The sequence below is a fragment of the Callorhinchus milii genome, unplaced genomic scaffold (assembly GCF_018977255.1).
Source record: "Callorhinchus milii isolate IMCB2004 unplaced genomic scaffold, IMCB_Cmil_1.0 Scaffold2, whole genome shotgun sequence".
In the NCBI taxonomy this organism is placed as follows: Eukaryota; Metazoa; Chordata; class Chondrichthyes; order Chimaeriformes; family Callorhinchidae; genus Callorhinchus; species Callorhinchus milii.
This window is the reverse complement of record NW_024704743.1, coordinates 91,025,688-91,049,293: the sequence shown is the minus strand read 5'-3', so window position 1 is coordinate 91,049,293 and position 23,606 is coordinate 91,025,688. Positions and strand designations below refer to the sequence as shown.

The 23,606-nt window shown below is 45.3% G+C and overlaps 1 protein-coding gene across 1 annotated transcript in view; it reads left to right on the top strand.

The window, feature by feature from the left end:
- Positions 1–3,105: 3,105 nt before the first annotated feature.
- Positions 3,106–23,606, top strand: part of LOC103184960 (serine/threonine-protein kinase H1) — a 32,441-nt gene continuing 11,940 nt past the window's right edge. Inside the window, exons 1-2 of the mRNA XM_007903226.2 lie at positions 3,106–3,436; positions 11,067–11,733. Coding sequence (XP_007901417.1) covers positions 3,207–3,436; positions 11,067–11,733 — 897 coding nt within the window. The 5' untranslated portion in view covers positions 3,106–3,206. The remainder of the gene's footprint in view (positions 3,437–11,066; positions 11,734–23,606) is intronic.

Sequence of the window (23,606 nt, the reverse complement as noted above, 5' to 3'; positions counted from 1 at the left end):
CAGGGCCAGAGAGTAACAGGTAAATCCTTCAGCTTCAGTCCAGCTCCAATCAAGCCTCACAAGATGACAAGAGAAGTTTGGCTGAAGAAGGTCCTTCAACCCCTTTGAGTTTATCCTTCAGAATACCAACTGTCTTCCCAACACAGACAGTCTCAAAGTCAGGTTCTTGAGCCAGGTGGGTCCACAGTGCTCCACGGACCTGCTATTGACAGACCAGGTCTTGGAAGGGCAGATTGGTCACTTCCCACTCAGCTCCTGTTTTCCCTGCAAACCAAACTCATAACAGGTAAAGTAACCTGGCTCAACAAAAGAAAATTATCTTCAGAGCATAAAGCTACTTCTTAAATAAGCCCAGTGCCATGGCCTCAACCATCCTTCCTGGTTTCTGGTAACCTGTTCCAACCCTTGATGACTTCCTGGTGTCTATCCTGAAATTGCTGTTCACAACGCTGAGTATGTGATCTCTTGTCCTGTTGCCCCATGTTAATGGAAAGTAAGTTCATGTTTGGCCTGGCGTCAGACTTGAGAGAATTAATAAATCTGGCCACTGTAAGGTGCTGTCCTCTGTGTAAACTCAACATTGCAATCATTCAAAGAGCATTTGGCGATGCCAGCAATCCTCAAAGCCTGAAGCTGGTTTGGTGGGGTAAAGTGCAGTGGGTATTTGATGTTTTTATATATAGTTATATGTGAAAGCTTCCCAGGTATTAAGATTTAGGTTAAAACAACATTAATTGAAACATAACTGAAAGCAGCAACAACAACTGTCAGGATAGTGTCTCGGAGTGCTGATATCACCTAGCATTACAACAACAACAAAATTACATTTGTAAAACACCTTTCACGTCAGTGGGGAGGGCAGTGGGGAAGCAGGGAGATCGAAAGCATGGTCAAAGAGGAGGGTCTTGAGGTGGGTCTTGAAGGTGGTGAGGGAGGGGATGAGACGGAGGGACTGCAAGATGGAGTTCCAGAGGGTGGGTGCAGAGTCGCGGAAGGCCCGCCTGCCGATAGAGGGGCGAGCAAGGTGGGGGACGTAAAGCAGCCTGGAGCCCACTGAGGGGAGGGAGCAAACAGGGTGGTAGGGGGCTAGGAGGTCAGAGAGGTAGGGGGGAGCAAGACCATGGAAGGCTTTGAAGGTGTGAACCAGGATCTTGAACTGTATCCTCTGTGTGATGGGAAGCCAGTGGAGTTGGGCAAGGATGGGGGTGATAGGGTTGTGGAGCCTAGTGCGGGAGAGGACATGGGCTGCAGAGTTTTGGAAGATCTGCAGCCTGTGGAGGGGAGGCCGACAAGCAGTGGGTTTGCGTAGTCAAGCCTCGATGTAATGAAGGTGTATACGAGGGTTTCGGCAGCCTGCGGTGTGAGACAGTGTCAGAGCTGGGCGACATTGCGGAGGTAGGGGGAAGGCAGAGTGGGTCATGGTGTATTTCCTCCCATACTTGTTCTTTGGACTGCCCACCTGCCCTTGAAAAAACAATCAGGAAACCAAGTTTATCGGGTCAGTTTTCTGAATAAGACATTAGAATGTCAGCTTTCAACCAAATAAGGATTTTTTAAAACTCAATAGTATCTTATGAATGAATAATTCCTCCGGAGAATTGTTGGCCAAGACATAAGCTGAGTAAGTTAACCAATATAAGAGGCTCAGAACCCTCAGTAACAATAACAACAACAAAATTACATTGTATAGCGCCTTTCACGTCAGGAGAAAGTCTCAAGGCGGTGGACAGACAGAGTTACAGACCCGAGCTGGGGGTCGGATATTTTTCATGCATTCTGCTGGCCTGGTTTTGCCACCCACAAGGGTATGCATTTCCTGTGTGTACTTTCATGCTCCTATTCAGCCAGGCAGTGAATGGTGTCACAGGAATGCACTGGAATACATGTCAATGGCTGTGAAAACTAATCTTGTAGTCGGGAACCTCAGCCCTTGGATTCCAAACGCAGCCAACGATGAAACGCATTTATATTGCGCCTCAAAGTACAATAAAATGTTGAACCTTAACAGGGTGGGAAACAAGAAGGAGTTGACCGCAGTGGAAAAGGTAGGTTTTTAGAAGGGTTTTGAGAGCAGAGTATGGATAGTGATGGATGGAGGGATTCTGGGAGAGAATTACGGAGTTAAATCAATTTCAAACTTGGAAAAAAAAGGCGTCCGGTGTAATTGTCAGATTGAATGTATAAAGTGTAGGTTTGAAATTGACAGATTCTCGGGTTGAAGTTGGTGTCAGATTGTCCCAGTCTGGTGTGGTGTTATCCCGTGCCGCACCATTACGTAGCATAATGGTTAGCGAGCTCGCCTTGCAAGTTAGAGAACCTGGATTCGATTCCCGGACAGGCGACAAGTTTCCTTACTCCACACACCTCTGTTTGCACACTAAGTAGGAACCTGGTTGTTAGTCAACTGGTGGATCGCTTTCCAGGGGTAATAAACCCTCATAAAAAAATTGGGCACTCAATCCACGACTGTGGGACACTGCTGTGCGCAATTGGCTGTTGCGTTTCGCCCGCAAAATACACAGTCCATCCACTTTACAATATAGTGAAGCGGTTTGAGACGTCTCAAAGATGTGATGAGGAGCGATATCAAATACAAGCATTATTATATATTATAGGGTTGGGTTTAAGACTGGGTTTTTGATGTCAGATTGTGTGGGTTGGGTGTAGGGTTGGGAGTTGGTGTCAGATTGAGAGGGAGATTGTGGGGTTTGATTCTCTTTGTCCAGTTAAAGCTATCAGTGCAATGTGTGTGTGTGTGTGAGTGAAAGAGAGAGAGAGAGAGAGAGCAGTTGCCTTGTTCTTGGGAAACGCTTCCTGGAGTGGATCGAGAGGAACATTCAGACGCAAATGCAATCGGACCCCTTCAGTTTAGTGCTGGTAGAGAAATGCTGATGGCAGTGTGATCCCATCGGCCGCCCTCTCCTGGCGTCTGGGGAGGGTTCCAGTGTTAAACACGAATTGCAAATGAGGAGGGAAGCAATGGTTGGAGGCAGCAGCAGCAGCAGCAGCACCTGGTAAATCCGGCTGCTGCTTCTCTTGGTGCAGTAAGTGGTTGTGGATGCAGAGAGAGAGTGAGAGATAGAGAGAGAGAGTGAGAGAGTGAGTGAGTGTGTGAGGAGAGAAAGAGAGAAGAAAGAGAGAGCAGCAGAGGGTGGGTGAGACGTGCATCTGCATTGGCTGCTCACTCAGAGCACGATGTCCGAGTGATGGGCTGCGGGACGAGCAAAGTGATGCCAGAGCCGCCCAAGGACTGCTACCTGGACTTTGTGAAGACTGTGGTCAGAGGCAGGACCAGGGGCTGCGGTGAGGAGGGACCGGTGAAGCCGGGGTCCAAGGCGGTGGTCTGCGGGCAGAGCGAGGTCGGCTGCCCAGATGGAGTCAGGAGGGTCAGAGTGGCCAAGTACAGGGCAAAGTTTGATCCCAAGGTCACAGCAAGGTAAGGGGCACTCAGAGAAGGTGAAACGTCCTGAAAATTTCCATTATTATTATTATTATTATTATTATTACTATTTCTTCTTCTTGTGGCTGGGAAGAGAACCAGATACCAAATTACAAACTTTTAAGAGATTTTTTTTTAAAAAAAAGTTTTTGTCGTCGTTGTTGTTGTTGTTGTTGTTGTTGTTGGGGGCTGGAAGAAAAACACAGATACCAAATGATAATAATGATGATGATGATGATAATAATGATCCTTGCAATTGCAATTGGCTGCTGCCTTTCGCCCGCAAATATACAGTCAATATACAGTCACAGCATGTCCCGTGAAGCGCTTTGAGACGTCTCGAAAATGTGACAGCGCTATATCAAATGCAAGGATTATTATTATTATTATTTGATGTAGCACCTGATCACATCGTCGAGACGTCTCAAAGCACTTCACAGGATATACTGTAAAGTGAATTGACTGTATGTTTTGCCGACGAATCCCAAACTTGTAAGATTTTTATTTTTTGGTGTGGCTCGGGAGAGAACCAGGTACCAAATTCCAAACTTTTAAGATTCACAGATTTAGTTGGCAATAACACGAACAGTTACATTATAGATGGAAAAGCCAAGTTTACGGTCCAAATCTACCTGGTTACCCTTATTTTACCCCCTTTAAAGGCTTGTTTACAGGCAGCACAATGTTGATTTGATTTCATTGTACCTTCCCCACAAGGTCCCATGGATTGATCCCAGCATCATATTTGATTTTGAATTATGTTTTGGAAAGATATTGTCGTGTTACTTGTATGGCCTGCAGTTTTGGTTAATTCAACCTGTTATGTCACATTGAATACACAGCAATAATAATAATCTTTGCATTTGTTGCAGCAGCTTATATGTCAGGAAAGCAACTCAAAGTGCATGGCAGGGTATACTGTCAAGTGTAATAAAACTGACTAGGTATTTTATGGGCAAACACTCTACTGTCGTTACTACAAAATATACACCCACTACACTCTACAGTAAAATTCTGTGAAGTGCTTTGCAATGTTTCTAAAATGTAATAAGACACTGCTGGTTCAATAATTTTTATCACAAGCATTTTTCCAGAGCACCTGGTTCACACAGCTTTTCAGATTTCTCTGTACGTCTTGTTAGTCAGATCATTGTCCATTTCTCATATCATATTTCCTCTTTTTATCATTCCTATCTCTTCCACTTAGTATGTGTGTGCTTACAGTAACAATGCCATGAGCTCCCGCTTTCTGAAAATTCTCTCCCCAAATCCCTCCACCTCACACCCTCCCTCCTTAAGAACTTTCTGAAATTTTTTTATCTCTTCAATCAATGCCTACCGACTTCCCACCTTGCTTGGATTTCTACACCAACTCTGTAAACTGCTTATGTAAAAGGTGGTATTTAAGTGCAAGTTGTTATTCACACAAATGAGTGTAACTGCTGGAAATATAATTTTTCTAATTGTCTACAGTGAACATATTCTATCTGAAGACCATTAGCCTTCATGATAAACATTTTGATAATGAAGCAACTAAAACTGTTTGATTGAACATTTAAATTGATATAATGCACTTAAACTTTACAAGTAGACTCATCTGCACACATTCAAATAACAATGGGTGTCAGGCTGGCTCAGTTGTTAATACTCTCGCCTCTGAGTCAGAAGGCTGTGGTTTCAAGCCCCAAGTTGGACTTGGAACCTTTATTGCCTAAGACTAGTTGACACTTCATTGCATTGTGCTGCATTGGAGGAGGTGCTGTCCTTCAGATGAGATGTTAAATCAATTTGCCTCTACAGGTGAACGTTAAAGATCCCATGGAAGTATTCAAAAAGAGAAGGGAGTTACTTCCCCGAGTGTCTTGGCCAATAATCCCCCCAAATTAAATCGGTCACTCACTGGACAGCTGTTTGTGGAACATTGCTGTGTTTGTTCATCCATAAATTACCCACAAAAACACCACTTTACAGTATCTCCTGAGGAGCACTTAACAATGATCTAAAAATCACCAATTACGCTGGGTTCTGAAGTGTGTGCTCCAGGCTGACACCTGCTCAATAGTTGCTTTGCCAATAAGTGGTGGTTGGTGTTCCTGAAATAATATGCAGCCCTGAGTGAATGGCTAAGAATTGACAATAGGGATTAGGCAGATCGTTGAAGTATTTAAAGGGTAATAATTATGCAGTTTAAATAAACAGGTTTCTTGTCAAACACAAAGCAAGACTTGGAATTTGTTCTGGTTCCAGTAAAGCAGGGCATAGTAAAGGCAATTCTTCACTTGTCAGTAAATTTCCCACATTGGTGGTGCAATTATACAACGACAACAACTCACATTTATATAGCGGCCTACATGCGCGGCAGTGTCCCGGAGCGCTCGAAAGTGGTGGAGTCTTACGCCGAGCCAGGGGGAGAGGGAGGAGGGAAGTGCCGGAAGCACGATTAAAAAGGAAGGTCTTTAGGTGGGATTTGAAGGTAGGGAGGGAGGGGGCAAGGCAATATGTTACATAGTGAGAAAATCCCACGATTCTTACTTAGTGAGGCCTGTAAGTGTACTGCTAATTAGAGAATAGGTCGCAGTGTCAGCCTGGCTCAGTTGGCAGCACTCAAGTGCCACATGGTGGCTTGGATTTATAGTCCAAGCTGATGTTCCAGTGCGGGGCTGGGAGAGGGCTGCACTGTTCAAAGTCCTATCCTTGAGTTGAGACATTGACCTGAAGTCCTGTCTGTTCAGCTGAATGTCAAGGACCACATGATGAAATTTAAAAAGAGAAAGGATTCAATAATCCTCCAGATAAATTTAGACGTTTACTTCACATACTCGCTCCGCGGGGCCATCGTGGAATTCGCCGCCGCGGCCATCACTGACTCCCCCGGTCAACAGCCAACCAGAGACCGGCTGCCGCGTGAAGTCACATCTTCCCGCCAACTTTGAATCTCTCAGACTGGACTGATTATAACACTGTCCCTCTCTCCCCATGATGACCCTCACCAGTGGGCTAACCATGCCTCGCCGACCCCCCCAAACCCGCCACTTGCTTTTAGTCTTGGCGTGCGCATTATGGCTATCGCCACCAACCCGAGCTGCTTCTCCACGATGCCCCCACAGTTGTTCTCTACCCTCACTTACTCCCGCTCGATCCTCCTCTCCCACCGCCCTCCCCAACTCCTATCCCTGCTCGACTGTCCCACTGCCTCCCTGGGCGAATCCTCCGTCGGGCCCACTGTGGGAGTCACCGCTGGCAGTCTAACAGCAGCCACTCTGACTGCCCTATCCCCTACTCTTGCCACAAGGCTCACCAGTCCCTGGCCACAGGGGCCAACCTCTTCTCCCTGATCCACATCCCTACCCTCCCTATCAGTCCCCCCCACCCCACCACCCTGTCTCACCCCCTACTTTCTGCCACCAACTGTCCCCTCTGCATCGGTCTACAAAATGTCCATTCCCTCTCCAACAAAACACATACCATCCAAGACCTCATCATTGATGAAAACATCGCCATCCTTGCCCTCACTGAAACCTGGATCACTCCAGGTGACACCTTCCCCCTGACTGAGGCCACAACAGCCAGCTACACCTTCCATCATACCCCTCGATCTAACTGCCGTGGTGGTGGGGTGGCTCTCATCTTCCGGTCCCCGCTCGGCCTATCCCCTCACTCCTCTGGAACCTTGCCCCCTTTGAGCACCTTACCCTCTATCATCCCTTCAACCTTTCCCTCAAAATTCTCCTCCTCTACTGCCCCCCCAAGCCCACCCCCACCTTCTTCCCTGACATATCCGTGCCACAACTGGCACCGACTTCCATCATCTCCGAAACATCGCCAGACTACGGCACTACCTCACCCCTCACGCTGCTGAAACTCTGGTCCACACCTTTATCACCTCAAGGCTGGACTATGGGAACTCTCTCCTCGCCGGCCTTCCCGGCACCTCCCTCCACAAGCTGCAGGTCATTCAGAACTCTGCCGCTCGTGTACTGTCCCACACCAGGCTTCGCGACCACATCACTCCCACCCTCGCTCCCCTCCACTGGCTCCCCATCGCCCAGAGGATCGAATTCAAGATCCTCATCCTCACCTACAAGGCCATTCACGGCCTCGCTCCCTCCTACCTATCCGACCTACTATCCCCCTACCTACCTGCCTGAACCCTCCGTTCCTCTGGCTCTGGTCTGCTCCACATTCCCCGCCACAACCGCCCTACCATCGGTGGTCGGGCCTTCAGCCTCTCAGCCCCGAGGCTCTGGAACTCCATCCCCCAGTGCCTTCGCCGCCTCCTCCCTTTCCTCCTTCAAGGTCAGTCTCAAGACCTTTCTCTTTGCCTTCAGCTCCCCTCTCGACTCTCTACCCCCTCCTCGTTCCGTCCCTTCCCTCCCCTCACCCTGACCATTTCCCCCCTGCTCGGGTCCTGACCCAACTGTCCAGCGCCTTGGGACGTCCTCCTGACGTGAAAGGCGCTCTATAAATGGAATCTTGTTGTTGTTGTTACATCTCCACCCTCCTATCGTCCCTTTCCCTTCACTCTGAACGCCTCCTCATCCTTGGCGATTTCCACCTTCACTTCACCACCTCCTGCTCTACCTCTGCTGACTTTTCCTCCCTTATCTCCTCCCTCAATCTCGCCCTCCACATCCACTCCGCCACCCACATCCGCGGTCACCCCCTTGACCTGGTGATCACTCGGGACCTCACCGTCTCGGACCTCACCATCATCGACAAAGCGATCTCGGACCATCACTTCATCTCCCTTAACTCCTCAATCCCTCTCCCCACTGCCACCCAACCCATCTCCATCTCGTACAGCCCCTGGAAAAAAATCTCCCCCCACCCCACCCCTCCCTCTCGGCTGCCTTGGAGTCATCTGAACTAAATCAAACTTAACTGTGCACTGGCAGATTTGGCTGAACTATGTCAAATCCTTCCTCTCCACCCTCGCCTCCGCTAAATCATTGTTCTACTCTAACAACAACAACAAGATTACATTTGTATAGCGCCTTTCACATCGGGAGGATGTCCCAAGGCACTGGACAGTGTACAGCATTTCAGACCCAAGCTGGGGTCAGAGAGGGAGAAGGCAGGGGAGGGGAAGGGGCTGACCGATGGCATGGTCGAAGAGGAGGGTTTTGAGGTGGGACTTGAAGGAGGCTAAGGAGGGGTCGAGGCGGAGTGATTGGTGGATGGAATTCCAGAGGTTGGGGGCAGCGTGGCTGAAGGCTCTCCCGCCAATTGCTGGGGCGGGTGGGTCAGGGGACGTGAAGAAGGCCGGAGCCGGCTGAGCGAAGGAGCGGGCGGGTTCGTAGGGGGCTAGGAGGTCACAGAGCTAATCAGAAGACAATCATGGAGACTAAGAACAACTACAGATTCCTTGTCTCCATCACGAACCGACTCCTCCGCCCACACTCTCACGCCTCACCCATCCTCACCTCAAATGCCAACTGCGAGGTGATGCTGGATGTCCTCCAATCCAAAGTTGAGGAAATCCACTCAGCTGCCACTGCAATTGCTACCCCCTCCCCATCTCCTCCTCCCACCCCAGCCCCTACCCACCCCTCCCTCTACACCTTTGAACCTGTCTTCCCATCCTCTCTCATCACTCCCATAACTCGTATGAAACCTACCACCTGCTCCCTCGACCCCATCCCTACCCCCCTCCCAGCTCTACCTCCTTGCCCCTCTACTCACTGACATCGTTAACCTCTCCCTGTCCTCTGGTACTGTTCCCACCCCTTTAAAAACCGCTGTCATCATCCCTATCCTAAAAAACCCTCCCTGGATCCTTCTCTACTCCCTAACTACCGCCCCATCTCCAACTTCCCCTTCCTCTCCAAGGTCTTGGAATGAGTTGTTGCTTCTCAGCTTCACTCCTTCCTCTCCCGCCACTCCCTTCTCAAACCCCCCCAATCGGGTTTCCGTTCCGCCCACAGCACAGAAACAGCCCTGGGAAAAGTAACAAATGACATTCTGTCCATCTGCAACCAAAGCTCCCTCTGCCTCTTCGTACTCCTTGACCTCTCTGTACTATTTTTGACACCGTCAACCACGCTATCCCCATCCACCGCTTCTCCTCTCACCTCAACCTCCACGGCGCTGTCTTTGATTGGTTCAGATCGTACCTCTCATACAGCCTGCACTTCATCTCCTCAAACAGCTTCTCCTCTAGCCCCCGGACCTCGTGCGGTGTTCCTCAGGACTCTGTCCTTGGTCCCCTCCTCTTCAACATCTATATGCTCCCTCTTGGTGACATCATCCGCAGACATGGGGTCAACTTCCACATGCATGCAAGTGACACCCAACTCTACCTCTCTGCCTCCTCCCTTGATTCCAGGACCACTGCTGTGCTGGCAGAATGTCTGTCAGACACCAAGTCCTGGATGAGAGCGAACTTTCTTCAGTTGAACGTCAACAAGACCGAGGCTCTCCTGATTGGCTCCTGTCAGCGCCTCCACACTACAGGCACTGACAGCATCATCATCCATGGATACACACTATACCTTGCTAAGCCAGTCCGGAACCTTTGCGTCTTGTTTGACCCCCAACTATCCTTTCTACCCCACATCTGCACCATGACCACTTCTGCCTTCCGCCACCTCCACAATGTCGCCCAGTTCCGATAATATCTCACACCGCAGGCCGCCAAAACCCTCATACATGCTTTCATTACATCGAAGCTCGACTATGCAAACTCACTGCTGGTCGGCCTCCACAACTCCTCCCTCCACAGGCTGCAGATCATCCAGAACTCTGCAGCCCGTATCCTCTCCCGCACCAGGCTCTGTGACCCTATCACCTTCATCCTTGCCCAACTCCACTGGCTTCCCATCACCCAGAGGATACAGTTCAAGATTCTGGTCCTCACCTTTAAAGCCCTCCATGGTCGTGCTCCCCTATACCTCTCCAACCTCCTAACCCCCTACTACCCTGTTTGCTCCCTCCGCTCAGCGGGCTCCGGCCTGTTTCACGTCCCCTGCCTTGCTTGCCCCACTATTGGCGGGTGGGCCTTCCACCGTTCTGCACCCACCTTCTGGAACTCCATCCCCGGCCCTCCATCTCGTGCCCTCCCTCGCCACCTTCAAGACCCATCTCAAGACCCTCCTCTTCGACCGTGCTTTTGATCTCCCTACTTTCCTCTCTGCCCTCCCCCACCCCGACCCTAAACTCTGTCTGTCCAGTGCCTTGGGACGTCCTCCTGACGTGAAAGGCACTATATAAATGTAATTTTATTGTTGTTATTTGTGTGCAAATTGTCTGGCTACAATTACAGTCACTACACGTGATAACAATTATCTCTGAAGCACTTTGAGATCTTTTGACTTAAACCATTTAACCAAGATTTGCTTATAACATGATTTGGACATGGTCCCTGGCATTTATTTGTGTCAAAACGGGTGCACCAGCTCCATCAGCAGTTCAGAAGTCTGGCTGTCGTGTGGGAAAGGCAGAATAGCCAGTGTTACAGCAGAGCTCCACTCTCTAGCAAATACAAGGATTATTATTATTATTACCGTCACCATGAAAGAAACAACACTTGTTATTAATCATTATCTATAATTTGGAAGTGTAAAAGTTTTTGAAAAGTTCTGCCATGGTTCTGTATCAATCTTGTCATTTGTGCATTGTGCTTTTCCAGGTACGACATCAAGGCTTTGATCGGAAGAGGGAGCTTCAGCAGAGTAGTGAGAGTTGAGCACAGAGCCACCAGACAGCCCTTTGCCATCAAAATGATTGAGACCAGAGCAAAGGAAGGGAAGGAGGTGTGCGAGTCCGAGCTTAATGTGCTGAGGAGAGTAAGTCACCGCAACATCATCCAGCTCATCGAGGTCTTTGAGACCCAAAACCGTGTGTACATGGTGATGGAACTTGCTACTGGCGGAGAACTTTTTGACCGCATTATTGCCAAAGGATCCTTTACAGAGAGAGACGCTACCAGGGTCCTGCAGATGGTTCTAGATGGGATCAGATACTTGCATAGCTTGGGGATTACACACAGGGACCTGAAACCGGAAAATCTCCTTTATTATCATCCAGGTTCAGATTCCAAGATCCTAGTCACTGACTTTGGTCTGGCCAATTCTGGGAACAAAGGTGGAGACTGGTCTATGAGGACCACTTGTGGCACGCCAGAGTATATTGCACCTGAGATCCTCTTGCGGAAACCTTATACCAATGCTGTAGATATGTGGGCTTTAGGAGTCATCTCCTATATTTTGCTGAGTGGAACTATGCCATTTGAGGATGAAAACCGGACGAGACTTTACAGGATGATTCTCAAGTGCAAATACAGTTATGTAGGTGAGGTAAGTGAACATTGCAGAACATTTATTTTTAAGAAAGGCTGAATCTTTCAGCCTCTGCGCTCCAGAGGCCTATCTAATTACCAAACAAAATCCTACGAATAAGCGCTGGGGATTTCAACACAGTCCCCCTACCACCACCACTACCTCCTCACCAATATCTTACCCAATATTAGTTGGAGAGTCTCACACACCTTTCCCCACAATCCTACCCTTCACATATTTACCCCAATACTATTACTTATTTTCTCTTTCAGATGCTGATTGACCCACATTATCTAAGGGTTTCTTTTAAGAAATATATTTTTGGAACTTTAAGGGTAGGATATAGGGGGGAGTAAACAAAATGCGTGGAGACTCATGTGGAATATAAACAGCATAGACTTGTTAGCCCGAATAGCCTTTTTGCGTGCTGTACATTTTATATAAATCTATGTAAAATCCACATTTCTTACCACCTCCTCATCAGCTCAAAATAGTCATCTCTTTGTGAGCTAATACAGCGAGTGCCAAAAGGCTGTCAACTGTGGCCTGACCCTGTCATCAATACACTGATAAATGTCATGTCAAATAGAGCTGGAATATTAGAGTTCCTGACTAGATAAAAGTCTAAATTGAGACAAGGAGAATGAAGTTCCAGAGAATGAGAGCAGGACGGAAAGCTCTCTAATCAATGATGGGATGGACAAGACCGGGGACATGAAGCAGGCCCATGATTGCTGAGCGAAGGGAATGGCCAGGGGTGGTAGGGTTGTAGTTTACAAAGGTATGGTGGAGTGAGGCAATGGAGGGATCTTTCATAGATTTAGAATAAAAACATCTGAAGAATCAGGTTATCGGTTTCCGAAGGTACTGCTCTACGATATGCTAATCAGGAAGAAAGCTTTATTGGTTCCGTAAGGAGCTACAGTAATAAACCTTTCTTGTTAAATTCAGTGCATTAAAAGATGGTGATTCACAGGTCAAACTCTGATTCATACTGACTTGATAATATGTTTGAGTTAATAGCAGAGCTTGACATTGGTTCAGTAATTGCAGTGTACTGTATCGTGTTTCTGGAGATTTGACATTAGCCTTAAGAGCGTGGCTTAAAATGTAAGAACATACCGAATTTTGCAAAATCCGTAATTTATTTGGAAACTGTTTTTCCACTATTCTTAAAGACACTTATTTCCTGGCCTTTTCTCCGCTACTGTTCCTAGAACCTGTTTGAGCTGCTAATTACTGTCTGTGCAAAGAAATTTGCTTTGACAGATCTGAAATTATTACTCTGAATCTGTCCCATTTAGCATCTTAATATACCTCTACACTACCTACCCTGAGATGCCTTTTTCCAAAGTTGAAGAGCACCAGTTTAATGAATTGTTGCTCGTAGTTTGTTCCTATAATATTAGGATTAGCTGTGATGCTAGCTTCTGTGTAGAACACTGAGTTCTATAGTAAAGTAACTCAACAAATAACACTGTAAGATCAGTTTGCCCTCAGGGAATGAAAGGTTAAAGTTAATGGGTTATACAGTTGCTCTGTGTGCCTCTAATTTATTACACTGTATGGAAGATTGCACAGGAGGAAGCTCAGTAGAGAAATGCTGACTGCACTAATACAGGAATACTGCATGTGTGGTTCAATCAAATCAGCTGACGTTCGTCACAATTTTCAAAAAGCCTGTGGTTTTGTAAGGTCACCTTTCCGACATCTGCATGACTGTCCCATAATGTGTGAGCACAATTCCAGGCAGGGCGAAACCTTGGGCAAGTTTCTTTACTCAACACGCCTAATAATAATCCCTCCAAACCAAAACAATAATAAAAATTGGTCATTTTCAATCCGTGACTGTTTGTGGGACACTGTTGTGCGCAATTGTCTGCCACGTATCACCCACAAATATACAGGCAATTCACTTAACAACATATTCTGTGAAGCGCTTTGACCCATCTAGAAGATGTGAAAAGCTCTATATCAAATGCAAGGATTATTATTATTATTAATCCATCTTGCTGGTTCTGAACAGGATGCTAAGAGAGATAATATTCTTCAATGGGATATACCCATTATGATGACCAGTACCTAAAAGGATTGAGTTTAATTGCCTTATTCTGGTTTTCAAATAATTTCATTGTTTTGCCCCACCTGATTTATGCCATCTTTACCAGCCCATAATTCCAGCCTGTACCCTCTGCTCTTATGCTTTTAGCTCATTGCTCGCTCCTGACTCTTCATTTGACCATCAGAGTCTGAGCTTTCAGTCCTTATGCTTCTATGCTCTGGAAGCCTCTTCCCAAAATCGCTTGGCCTTGCTACTGCTCTCCCAATCTTCAAAAACCTCCTAAAAATATTTTCCATTACCTTTGCTCATCTTCAAATCTCTTTGTTTCCTATTCGCTCTCACCACTACATTTGTCGAGTGCTTTGAGTTGGTCCTTTACCTGAAAGCTACTATATAAATGCCAATTATTGTTGCTGATAGAAGGCGTCTCTGGAAGCTCTTGCACGTTACAATTCCAAATCTACTGTAAAGTCCTGAATGTATGATTTAAATGGCATTTTAAGCATAATTAACTTCATGGATGTTTGTGGGACATTGTTGTGCGCAAATTGGCTGCTATGTTTATCTGCAAAAACACCCAGTCACTATAGTTCCCAGCAAAATGCTGTGAAACGCTTTGAGACATTTTGATGACATGATAAGACACTATATCATATGCAAGGGAAAAACTCCCTTCTCTTTTCAAATAATGCCATGGGATTTCTAACTTCCACCTGAACAGGGACCTCAGTTTAGTTTCTCATCCGAACGACTACATCTCGAACAGAGCAATGCACTCCCAGCACTGCACTGGAGTGTCAGCCTAGATGATGAACTCAATGTCCAGATGTGGAGCTTGCATCTACAATCTTTTGACTCTGATGCGAGAGTGCTACCAACTGAGCCAGGTGACAATCATTGATCAGTGCTCTGATGGATTACAATGAACATTAAAAAAAAGTATTTCAGGGAATGCTGTTTTTTTTTCAATGAACAAGAAAGTGTTCTTGATTTTGTGTCTTACACAACACAGTAATATGGTGTAACCTTGTTCATAAATATAAGTGGGATGTGTGCTATGGTTGGTATTAAGTGATATGTTTTCCATCTAGTTGTGTTTAGCAGGAGCAGTTATCTTGAATGATTTTCCTCTTCTAAACCCAAAGATATTGAGGGCAATTTTAACACTGTCAGTGCTGACCAGGCTGAGATTAGCTAACTCAGTACAAACCAGAATTCCAGCCAGCAAACCTTGTGATCTGTATAATGTAAAGCTACACAAAACAGTCCCTTTATCCACTGGACAATCCGGGGGGACAACATATTCCAGGGCCCTTTCATTATAACACACTTCATTAAAGTGCAAATTTAGGTGTAACATAATTGAACTGTGGATCACATTCACTGTATGTCCACGCAGTGAGCCTGCTTGCTTCCTGTGCCCTGTCTGGCTTTCCACAATAAAATGGCTTACTTCTGGGTTATTTGCGCAAATGCAAAGTAGGGAGTGATGTAGGCGGCAACCTAATGACCCACAAGACGACCATTTTAGATTCCCAAGATTAAAAATGGTAGAATCCTGGGGCCTCAGGTCATTGTCAGCATCACTTTGCTGCTTTGCGCATCAAACAGGAAGTGATGTTGCCAGAAACCCGATAAACCTACAAGTCAGCCATTATTTATTTTAGCGTGGGAATCAGCCAGTGCACTGGAAACAAGTGAGCCAGCTGTGCGCACATCCAGTGAAACCAGCATCATGCCTTGCTGTAAGTTTTTTTTATGAACTGTACACTAAGAGTACAAATTCAGGGTGAAAAGTATCTATAAGGCATCAGGAAAACCTGAAGAAATGCAGGACTGAACAAAACAGCAAAGTGAAAGCTGAAATATCACAGAACTTCCATTAATCACTTGGACAGATTTCTCACAGATACTGTGTAGGGGTGAGGGGAGGAGAACATTAGACCATCAGATATCTAATATCTCCATGGTATCTCGCAATAAAAACAGTCACAAACTTAAAGGTTTTTCTAACCATGCGGCAGGATTGAGGTCTGGTAATTGCTCGAGGAGAGCATGTAGCAGTATGTGGATTTAGCATGAAAAATTCTACTCCGCTTGACTTGCTCTCAGGAATTCTTATAACAGCTATGGAGGCTCTGTAAATGTACGACCTGCAGGACTTTGCTGATCTAAGCAACGCCCTGGGGTTAGGAATGATATTTCTCCAAGAGACTGTTATTATTCATAGTTTAGTATTAACTTGATTTCAAAAGTTTAAGTGACCTTGTGTGTGACTCGAGCCTTGATTCAGATTTCTTAAAGAACGGCGTTGAGTGAAAGCTTCTTGCTGTGGTTCAGTGGGGAGGAGGTTGTATGAATTATGAGACTAATAGATTGATTACAAATGTAAACAGGACAACGTATGGAGGATATGGAGTTTAAAATCAAAGTTGGATCTTTCTATTCTTCCCCAAAAATATACAGTCAATCCACTTTCCTATGAAGCGCTGTGAGACGGATCAACATGTCGCAACATCAAGTGCAAGGATGATGATGATTATTATCATTATTATAAAGGGCAAAGTCACACTGAAATGAACAGCTGAGTATTGCAAGATCCAGAAGAGGAAACTCCCCAATATCCTGGCCTGGCAGATCCTCACACTCGTGTTCAAATCCATTCACTCCCTGGCACCTCCCTATCTCTCTGACCTCCTCACTCCCCAATCCACCATTCGGTGCCTCCACTCAACTGGCACCAGGCTCCTGCTCGGCCCTCACACCCTCCGCTCTACCATTGGAGGTCCCGCATTCAGCCACTACTCCCCAAAACTCTGGAACACTCTCCCTCAATCCTTCCGCCTTGCCCCCGCTCTCTCCCCTTTTTCAAGTCCCGTCCCGTGCCTACGGTCACTTCCTCCCTACTCCCTTGGTTCGGAGTCAGGCTCCGCCACTGTTAAGCGCTCTGAGGCATTACCCTGCATGGGGGATGCTATATAAGTGCAAGTTGTTGTTGTTGATGCGGTATATATTCAGTTGACGGGGTTGATTCCATATCACCAGAAGCAATATCAATGTCTGGGGCAGGCTTGTGCATGCCAGTATTGTAGAAGCCACATCACTAACTCATGGAGACATGTTTCATATTCTATGAAGCGCTTTGAGCATCTCAAAACATGATAAAGAGGTGCTATATCAAATGCAGGGATAGTTATTATTAATAATAATTTATATTTGCATAACGGCTCTTTGAGGAGGACATTCCAAAGTGCTTGACACAGCTCATTGGGAGTCCGAGCTCGGGAGAGTCTGACAAGGGATGTGGCTAAAAGCACAGTCAAAAAGTTTAAGTCTTAAATTGTGTTTTGAAGGTGGGGGGAGGCTGAAAGACTCCCAGATGCAGTTCCAGAGAGCAAGGCCAAAATGGCTGAAAGCTCATTCATCGATTGCTCGTTTAGAATCAAAATTTAATAAATGTTTAGAGTTTATTTTCAGGTGCCTCAGTTTGTTTTTAGGGTATATTTTACCTTCTTTGGGACATCAAAGATACAATTCACCAGCTCAGCACAAATTGGGAAAAATCTTGAATGTATTCCAGGGCAACAACAATAACAATTTATCCTTATAAAGCACCTTTCAGTGAGAGATTATCTAAAAGCACATGAAGAGTTGAAATTATAAAGCCAGTAGGATTTGAAACCTTGTCACTTAGTTAAGAAAAAAAACTCATCAAAACTGTGCTGAATTTGGCTGAAGCTGTTCTCGGAAAGGTGGGGAGGAAGAGTGATAAAATAAAATATAAAATAAAAAACAAAGAGTGATAAAATCACAAGATAAAAATGACAATTCTTTGATCAATAACAAGCCACTTAATAGGGTGTTATTTCAACCTTGATCACGTCTCGTTGTTGTGAGAATGGTTGGGCCTGAAGTCACCTGTGTGGGGTGGGATCATTGGGCTTTTAGATGTTCTGGCAATTAATGTACTGGTCTGGGGGATGCCAGAGTAACTAAGAACAATTTGAGATGTTCTGTGAAAGATGCTATGTAAGGGTAAATTGTTATTTTGGGGGATCTGGAATGCCTCACATTTGAATCAGTTACAGTGTAAACTTGCAACTTACCTGGACAAAGGCATTGGATAGTTTCCCTCTGCCTGTCCAGCTAGGATTACCTTACCCATTAAGAGTGGTAGTTTACAGGATTATCAAGAGCCGATTGATTCCAGAATCCCATTCCCAGTAATTGGCTCTCTATGTCGAAACTTCTATGAATTGAGGTGTCACAGTGGATGATTTGGAACGAAAATTGGCAATGTGGTTTTACTGTGTTTATAGTACTCCATGTATTTCAGTCTAATTGTTGACTTTTATATGTAAAGTAATCATAATAATTTGTAGTGCTAGTACATCCCCTTCTTGTACTTCAGCTCATCTTAATTATATTTCTATATAAATCTATCATGCTGAAAGTGAATGGCAGTTGAATGTTAGCTCCAATTATATAACTTGCTGTCCCCGGTATTAAAGTGTCTAAATGATATCAGCACTGCTGACATTGGAGCACCTGATTTTTATCAACATTTTAATTGAAGATCTGCTTTGCTGAACCACTGTGCAGAGATTCAGGCTCAGGAGCCTGTGGAGAGTGCAACTCTCAAAGAACCATTCAGAACTTACGATCAGAAATGTGCCAATGCAAACTAGGCAATTTTTGTTCATGAAGGCCTTTTCTGATGTAAGGTATAAAAAAAATCCTTGTTTTTGACACAACACCTTTCTTGTTGGGAGGACCTCTCAAAGCACTTCTCAGGATATACTGTAAAGTGTAGTTACTGTGTATTTTTTCTGCCGCCCATATTCTTACCCGCACCAAACTCCACTCCCTGATTATCCCAGTCTTTGCCAGACTGTACTGGCTGCCTGTCCCAGAGAGGATCAACTTCAAGATCCTTACCCTTGTCTTCAAATCCCTCCCCTCTTCTGCACCCCCCTACCTCTCTCTGACCTCCTCTCTCCTCACAACAGTGCCCGTTCCCTTCATTCCACCGGGTCTGGCCTGCTTCTTGTCCCCAGAGTCCTCTGCTCCACCCTCGGCAGCCGTGCCTTCAGCCACTATGCCCCGGGGATCTGGAACTCCCTTCCTCACTCCTTTTGTCTCGCCCCCTCTCTTCCTATTTTCAGGTCTCGGCTGAAGACTTTTCAACTGCGCCTTTGCTCACCTTCCTCCCTCTCCCCTTGGCTCGGCCCCAGGATCTGTTACTGTGAAGCGCTCTGAGACGCCGTCCGGCGTGGAGGGCGCTATATAAATCAAGTTGTTGTTGTTGTGTTAAATTTTTGATTTCAGTGTACAAAGTGAACTCTAAAAATTCTGTCACCGTGGTGAATTCAAGCAGTGGTGATTTAAGGAAAGATCAGGGTCAGTGTCTCTCAGTGCCCTGTTTGTCCGTTTTTGGAGAATTGCCAGTAAAACTGTTTGGAAAGAATTTGCAGCCGGAGCTGAATAGGAAACTGATCAATTATAATAATTATAATGGAGTCCGCTTGTATTGTTTAAATTAGAATATATTTATTTGTGTTAACTCTTGTGGAACTTTTTTTTGACTCCGTACACTGCCGTATAGTTTGTGACTTGTGTAAACTATATGTAAACATGGGTTTACAGAGAGATTTACAGGTCATTATCAATTTGAGTGTGTGGTTTGCAATGGCTATGTTTCAACATGCTGTGCTGGTTTGAGGCTTCGGCTACAAATACAGCACTTGACACCGCTGGCAGTGTGAGATGATTCCAGGTCAACTGTTCATTCACCTTATGACTGTTTGCATAACTTTCTTCTGAATGTGAAGCAGTATTGCATGATTCCTCCCCCCCACTCGCCCGCAAATTCAGGAAAGCTTTCTGTGTAATTTCTGTACTGTGGCTGGTTTTCCAGAACATTAAACTTATCCGTTTGTGGGAAAATGGCACAGATTCATTTCTACTTGCTTGAAATCCTGACATTAAAGCAGGAAAATTATTATTAAGCAACAATTAACAAAATATGTGTACTTGTCTCAGGATATGGACCAATGTACAAAAACAATCACCTTCTCTTCTGGAAGCTTAATATTTTGGCCCATCACAGACTTGCCATTCACTTCTATTATATTTATTTTTCCCACACAATTTTTTGATGGTTGGCATTACCATCTAGCACTTTGGCAAATCAAATTTAGATGCTTGGTGATTCAGGGGGATATAATAATAATAATAATGCCTGCATTTGGTGTATGAGCTTATTACATCGTTGAAACAACAAATAACATTTGTATAGCGCTTATCACATCAGGAGGACGTCCCAAGGCGCTAGACAATCAGGGATCCACACCCGAGCTGGTGGTTGGGTTCAGGAGTGGTGGAGGGCGGGGAGGATGACCAAGGACATGGTCGAAGAGGAGGGTCTTGAATTGGGTCTTGAAGGAGGTTAAAGTGCTTCCTAAGATTTTACTGCAAAATCTAATGACTGCGTATTTATAGCCAATTTGCACACAGTAATATCCCACAAACAACAATGACCAAATTTATCTGGTTATTGTTGACTAGGACATCGAGAGAGACTCCCTTTTTGAATAGTGCCATAGAAGCTTTAACATCCAGTTTAAAAGGCAGACAGGTCATTAGTTTAATGTTTCATCTGAAGTTGGCACCACCGACAATGAGGCGAACCCCCAGTAATGTACTGGGGTGTCAGCCTTTAGTAAATTAACATTAGCACAATAGCAGTTTCGCACTTCGGAGCCAAGTAAGGGATTTTCTACTGAACTGCATTAATGTTTGAACTTCAAATTCCACTCTGATCTGGCTGCAGATTTTCAGATGGGGTTGAGTTTGGAGCAGGAGGGTTAATGGGACTTGTGTTTATATTTTGTGGAAATTTTTGCACGCACATGTTGACAGTTCATTATATTGAACCTCACCTTGTGATATAAACTCTTCATGCGCAAAATCTGATCATCCGGTTATTTTCCTGCACTTTCCTTTCTTTCTGGTATTAACTCTGAGAATACAGAACAAAGAGCTCATCAATTAACATAGCTTTGCAATGGGACACCGGCAGATTGTGTTACGTTTGTGAGGTGCTCCTGTACACTCTCCCTGGTCTTTTGTTCTGAATATTACCTACGCTCCTCCTTCCCTGCAAACTTCCATCAACTTGCTGGCTGTAGACTGAAGTAAATGATAACTTGTGCTCAGCCAGTGCTTGGGATACAAATACTGTCCGGTGCTGCCCCTCTCCTGTCACGGAAATATCCGGGCTGTTACAGGGCATCCTGAGAATAGCGTGCAAGCAGCCTGCATTGCAATGATAAGTAAGTGAAACTAAGTAAGAAAAGTTCTTGTGAGTCAGATTTAATTTCTTTCTTCTTTTAACTATTTGAGGACGGATCAAACTTGACCATTTTCCGAAATGCAAAACGTGCCAACTCTCGATTTTTTCTGAATGGTTGTGGTGCTTTTGGCCAAGAACCAAAGAGTATTTGAGTTCCCAGTCACATTTCGGAACTAAGGAAGAAAGAAGTGTTTTATTAACTGATAAATCAAAATCAAACATCGTCAAATGAATACAAAACAAATAGCTCGCAGAGTTTTAATGTAAAGTGTCATGGCTGTGTATTTGCAGGTAAACATGGCAGTCAAGTTGTGCATTGCAATGTCTAACAAACAGCCATAAAGTGGATGACCACTTTATTTGTGGGAATAATATTAGGAGAAACTCCCTTTTCTTTTCGAATGCTGCTTCTAGAAATAAGATTAATTATGTATTATGAATGAAAAGTTATTAAGAATAAATAGTGACATAACTAAGCAGGGAAAATGTTGCTTTAAGCATGTTTTAATACAGGACTGAACCAGTTCAGCAAAAAGGGAGCTGGCAGCTTTACAGATTTCACTGTTGTTTGCATCAAATCTCAGTGTATGCAAAACTACATTAAGTTTTGCTTTGGAGGAAACATCAGTAAACTTCAAATCGCTGTAGTTGTATTGAAGGTTTTTTTTTGGGTGTTAGGGCAGTATCCTGTAAATAAACTAGGAACGGTCACTTTGATGCTCAAAAACGATTCATGTTGTACATAAATACAAGTTGGAGACTGGGCCCAAAGTGATCAAGAAGGCATCTATGGAAACATAGAAAATGATCTCTCAGGGTTTACTCACAACAACAATACAATAAATTAATTTGTGTAGTGTTTTTCATGTCAGGAGGATGTCCCAAGTCGCTAGACAGTCAGGGATCCGCACCCGAGCTGGTGGTTGGGATCAGGAGGGGTGGAGGGCGGAGAGGGTGACGGAAGACACAGTCAAAGAGAAGGATCTTGAGTTGGGTCTTAAAGGAGGTTAAAGTGCTTCCTAAGATTTTACTGCAAAATCTAATGACTGCGTATTACTGTCTGCAATTTGCACACAGTGATATCCCACAAACAGCAATGACCAAATTTATCTGAATATTGTTGGATAACATCTGGATAAGGTGTCAGCCTTTAGTAAAGTAACATTAGCACCATAGCAGTTTCGCACTTTGGAGCCCAGTAAGAGATTTTCTACTGAACTGCATTAATGTTTGAACTTCAAATTCCGCTCTGATCTGGCTGCAGATTTTCAAATGGGGTTGAGTTTGGAGCAGTAGGTTTAATGGGAATTATGTTTATGTTTTGAGGAAATTTCTGTTCGCACATGTTGACAGTTCATTATATTAAACTGCACGTTGCGATATAAACTCTTTGAAACAACAAATAACATTCGTACAGCTCCTATCACGTCAAGAGAATGTCCCAAGGTGCTAGACAGTCAGGGATTTGGACCTGAGCAGGAGATTGGGATCAAGGGGTAGGTGGAGGCCAGGGAATGGAGGGTCATGAGACGTGCCTTGAAGGAGGCACGGGAGAGAGCAAAACAAAGTGAATGTGGGATGGAGTTCCAGAAGGTGCAGGCAGAAAGGCTGAAGGCCCGACCACCGATGATCATGGGGGGGCCATGGAGCAGGCCGGCGCCTGCTGAGTGGAGGGAGCGGACAGGTTGATATGGGGTCAGCAAGTCGCAGATGTAGAGAGGAGCAAAGTAATGGAGGGCCTTCAAGGCAAGGACGAGGATTTTGAACTCTATCCTCTGGGAGATGGAGAGCCAGTGGAGCCGGGCGAGGGTGGGGGTGATGGGGTCACGGAGCCTGGTGCAGGAGAGGACATGAGCTGCAGAATTCTGGATGACCTACACCTTCTTGAGGGAAGAGTTGGAAAGGTCGACAAGCAGGGAGTTGATGTAGTTGAGCCTGGAAGTGACAAATGCATGGATGATGGTCTTGGTGGCCTGAGGGGAGAGGCAGTGGCGGAGCCGGGTGAAGTTGCGGAGATACTGGCCTAACTCAGATTAAGTGGAGTCCTGTAGCTCAGTGGTTGAGCACTCGCTTTGCAAGCTAGAGACCTGAGTTCAATTCCAGGCAGGGCGAAACCTTGGGCAAGTTTCCTTACTCCACACGCCTACTGATAATCCCTCCAAAACCAAAAACAATAATAAATTGGTCATTTTCAATCCATGACTGTTTGTGGGACATTGCTGGGCGCAATTGGCTGCCGCGTTCGCCCACAAATATACAGTCAATTCACTTTACAGTGTGTTCTGTGAAGCGCTTTGGGACGTCCTCCCGACGTGAAAAGCGCTATATCAAATGCAAGGATTATTATTATTATTATTATTATTATTAAGTGAGATCAATACCTCCAGCTTCCAGCAATGAGTTCCACATTCGCACCACCCTCTACATAAAGAAGTTCCTCCTTTAGATCTGCTACTGGCTGCATTATATTTATGG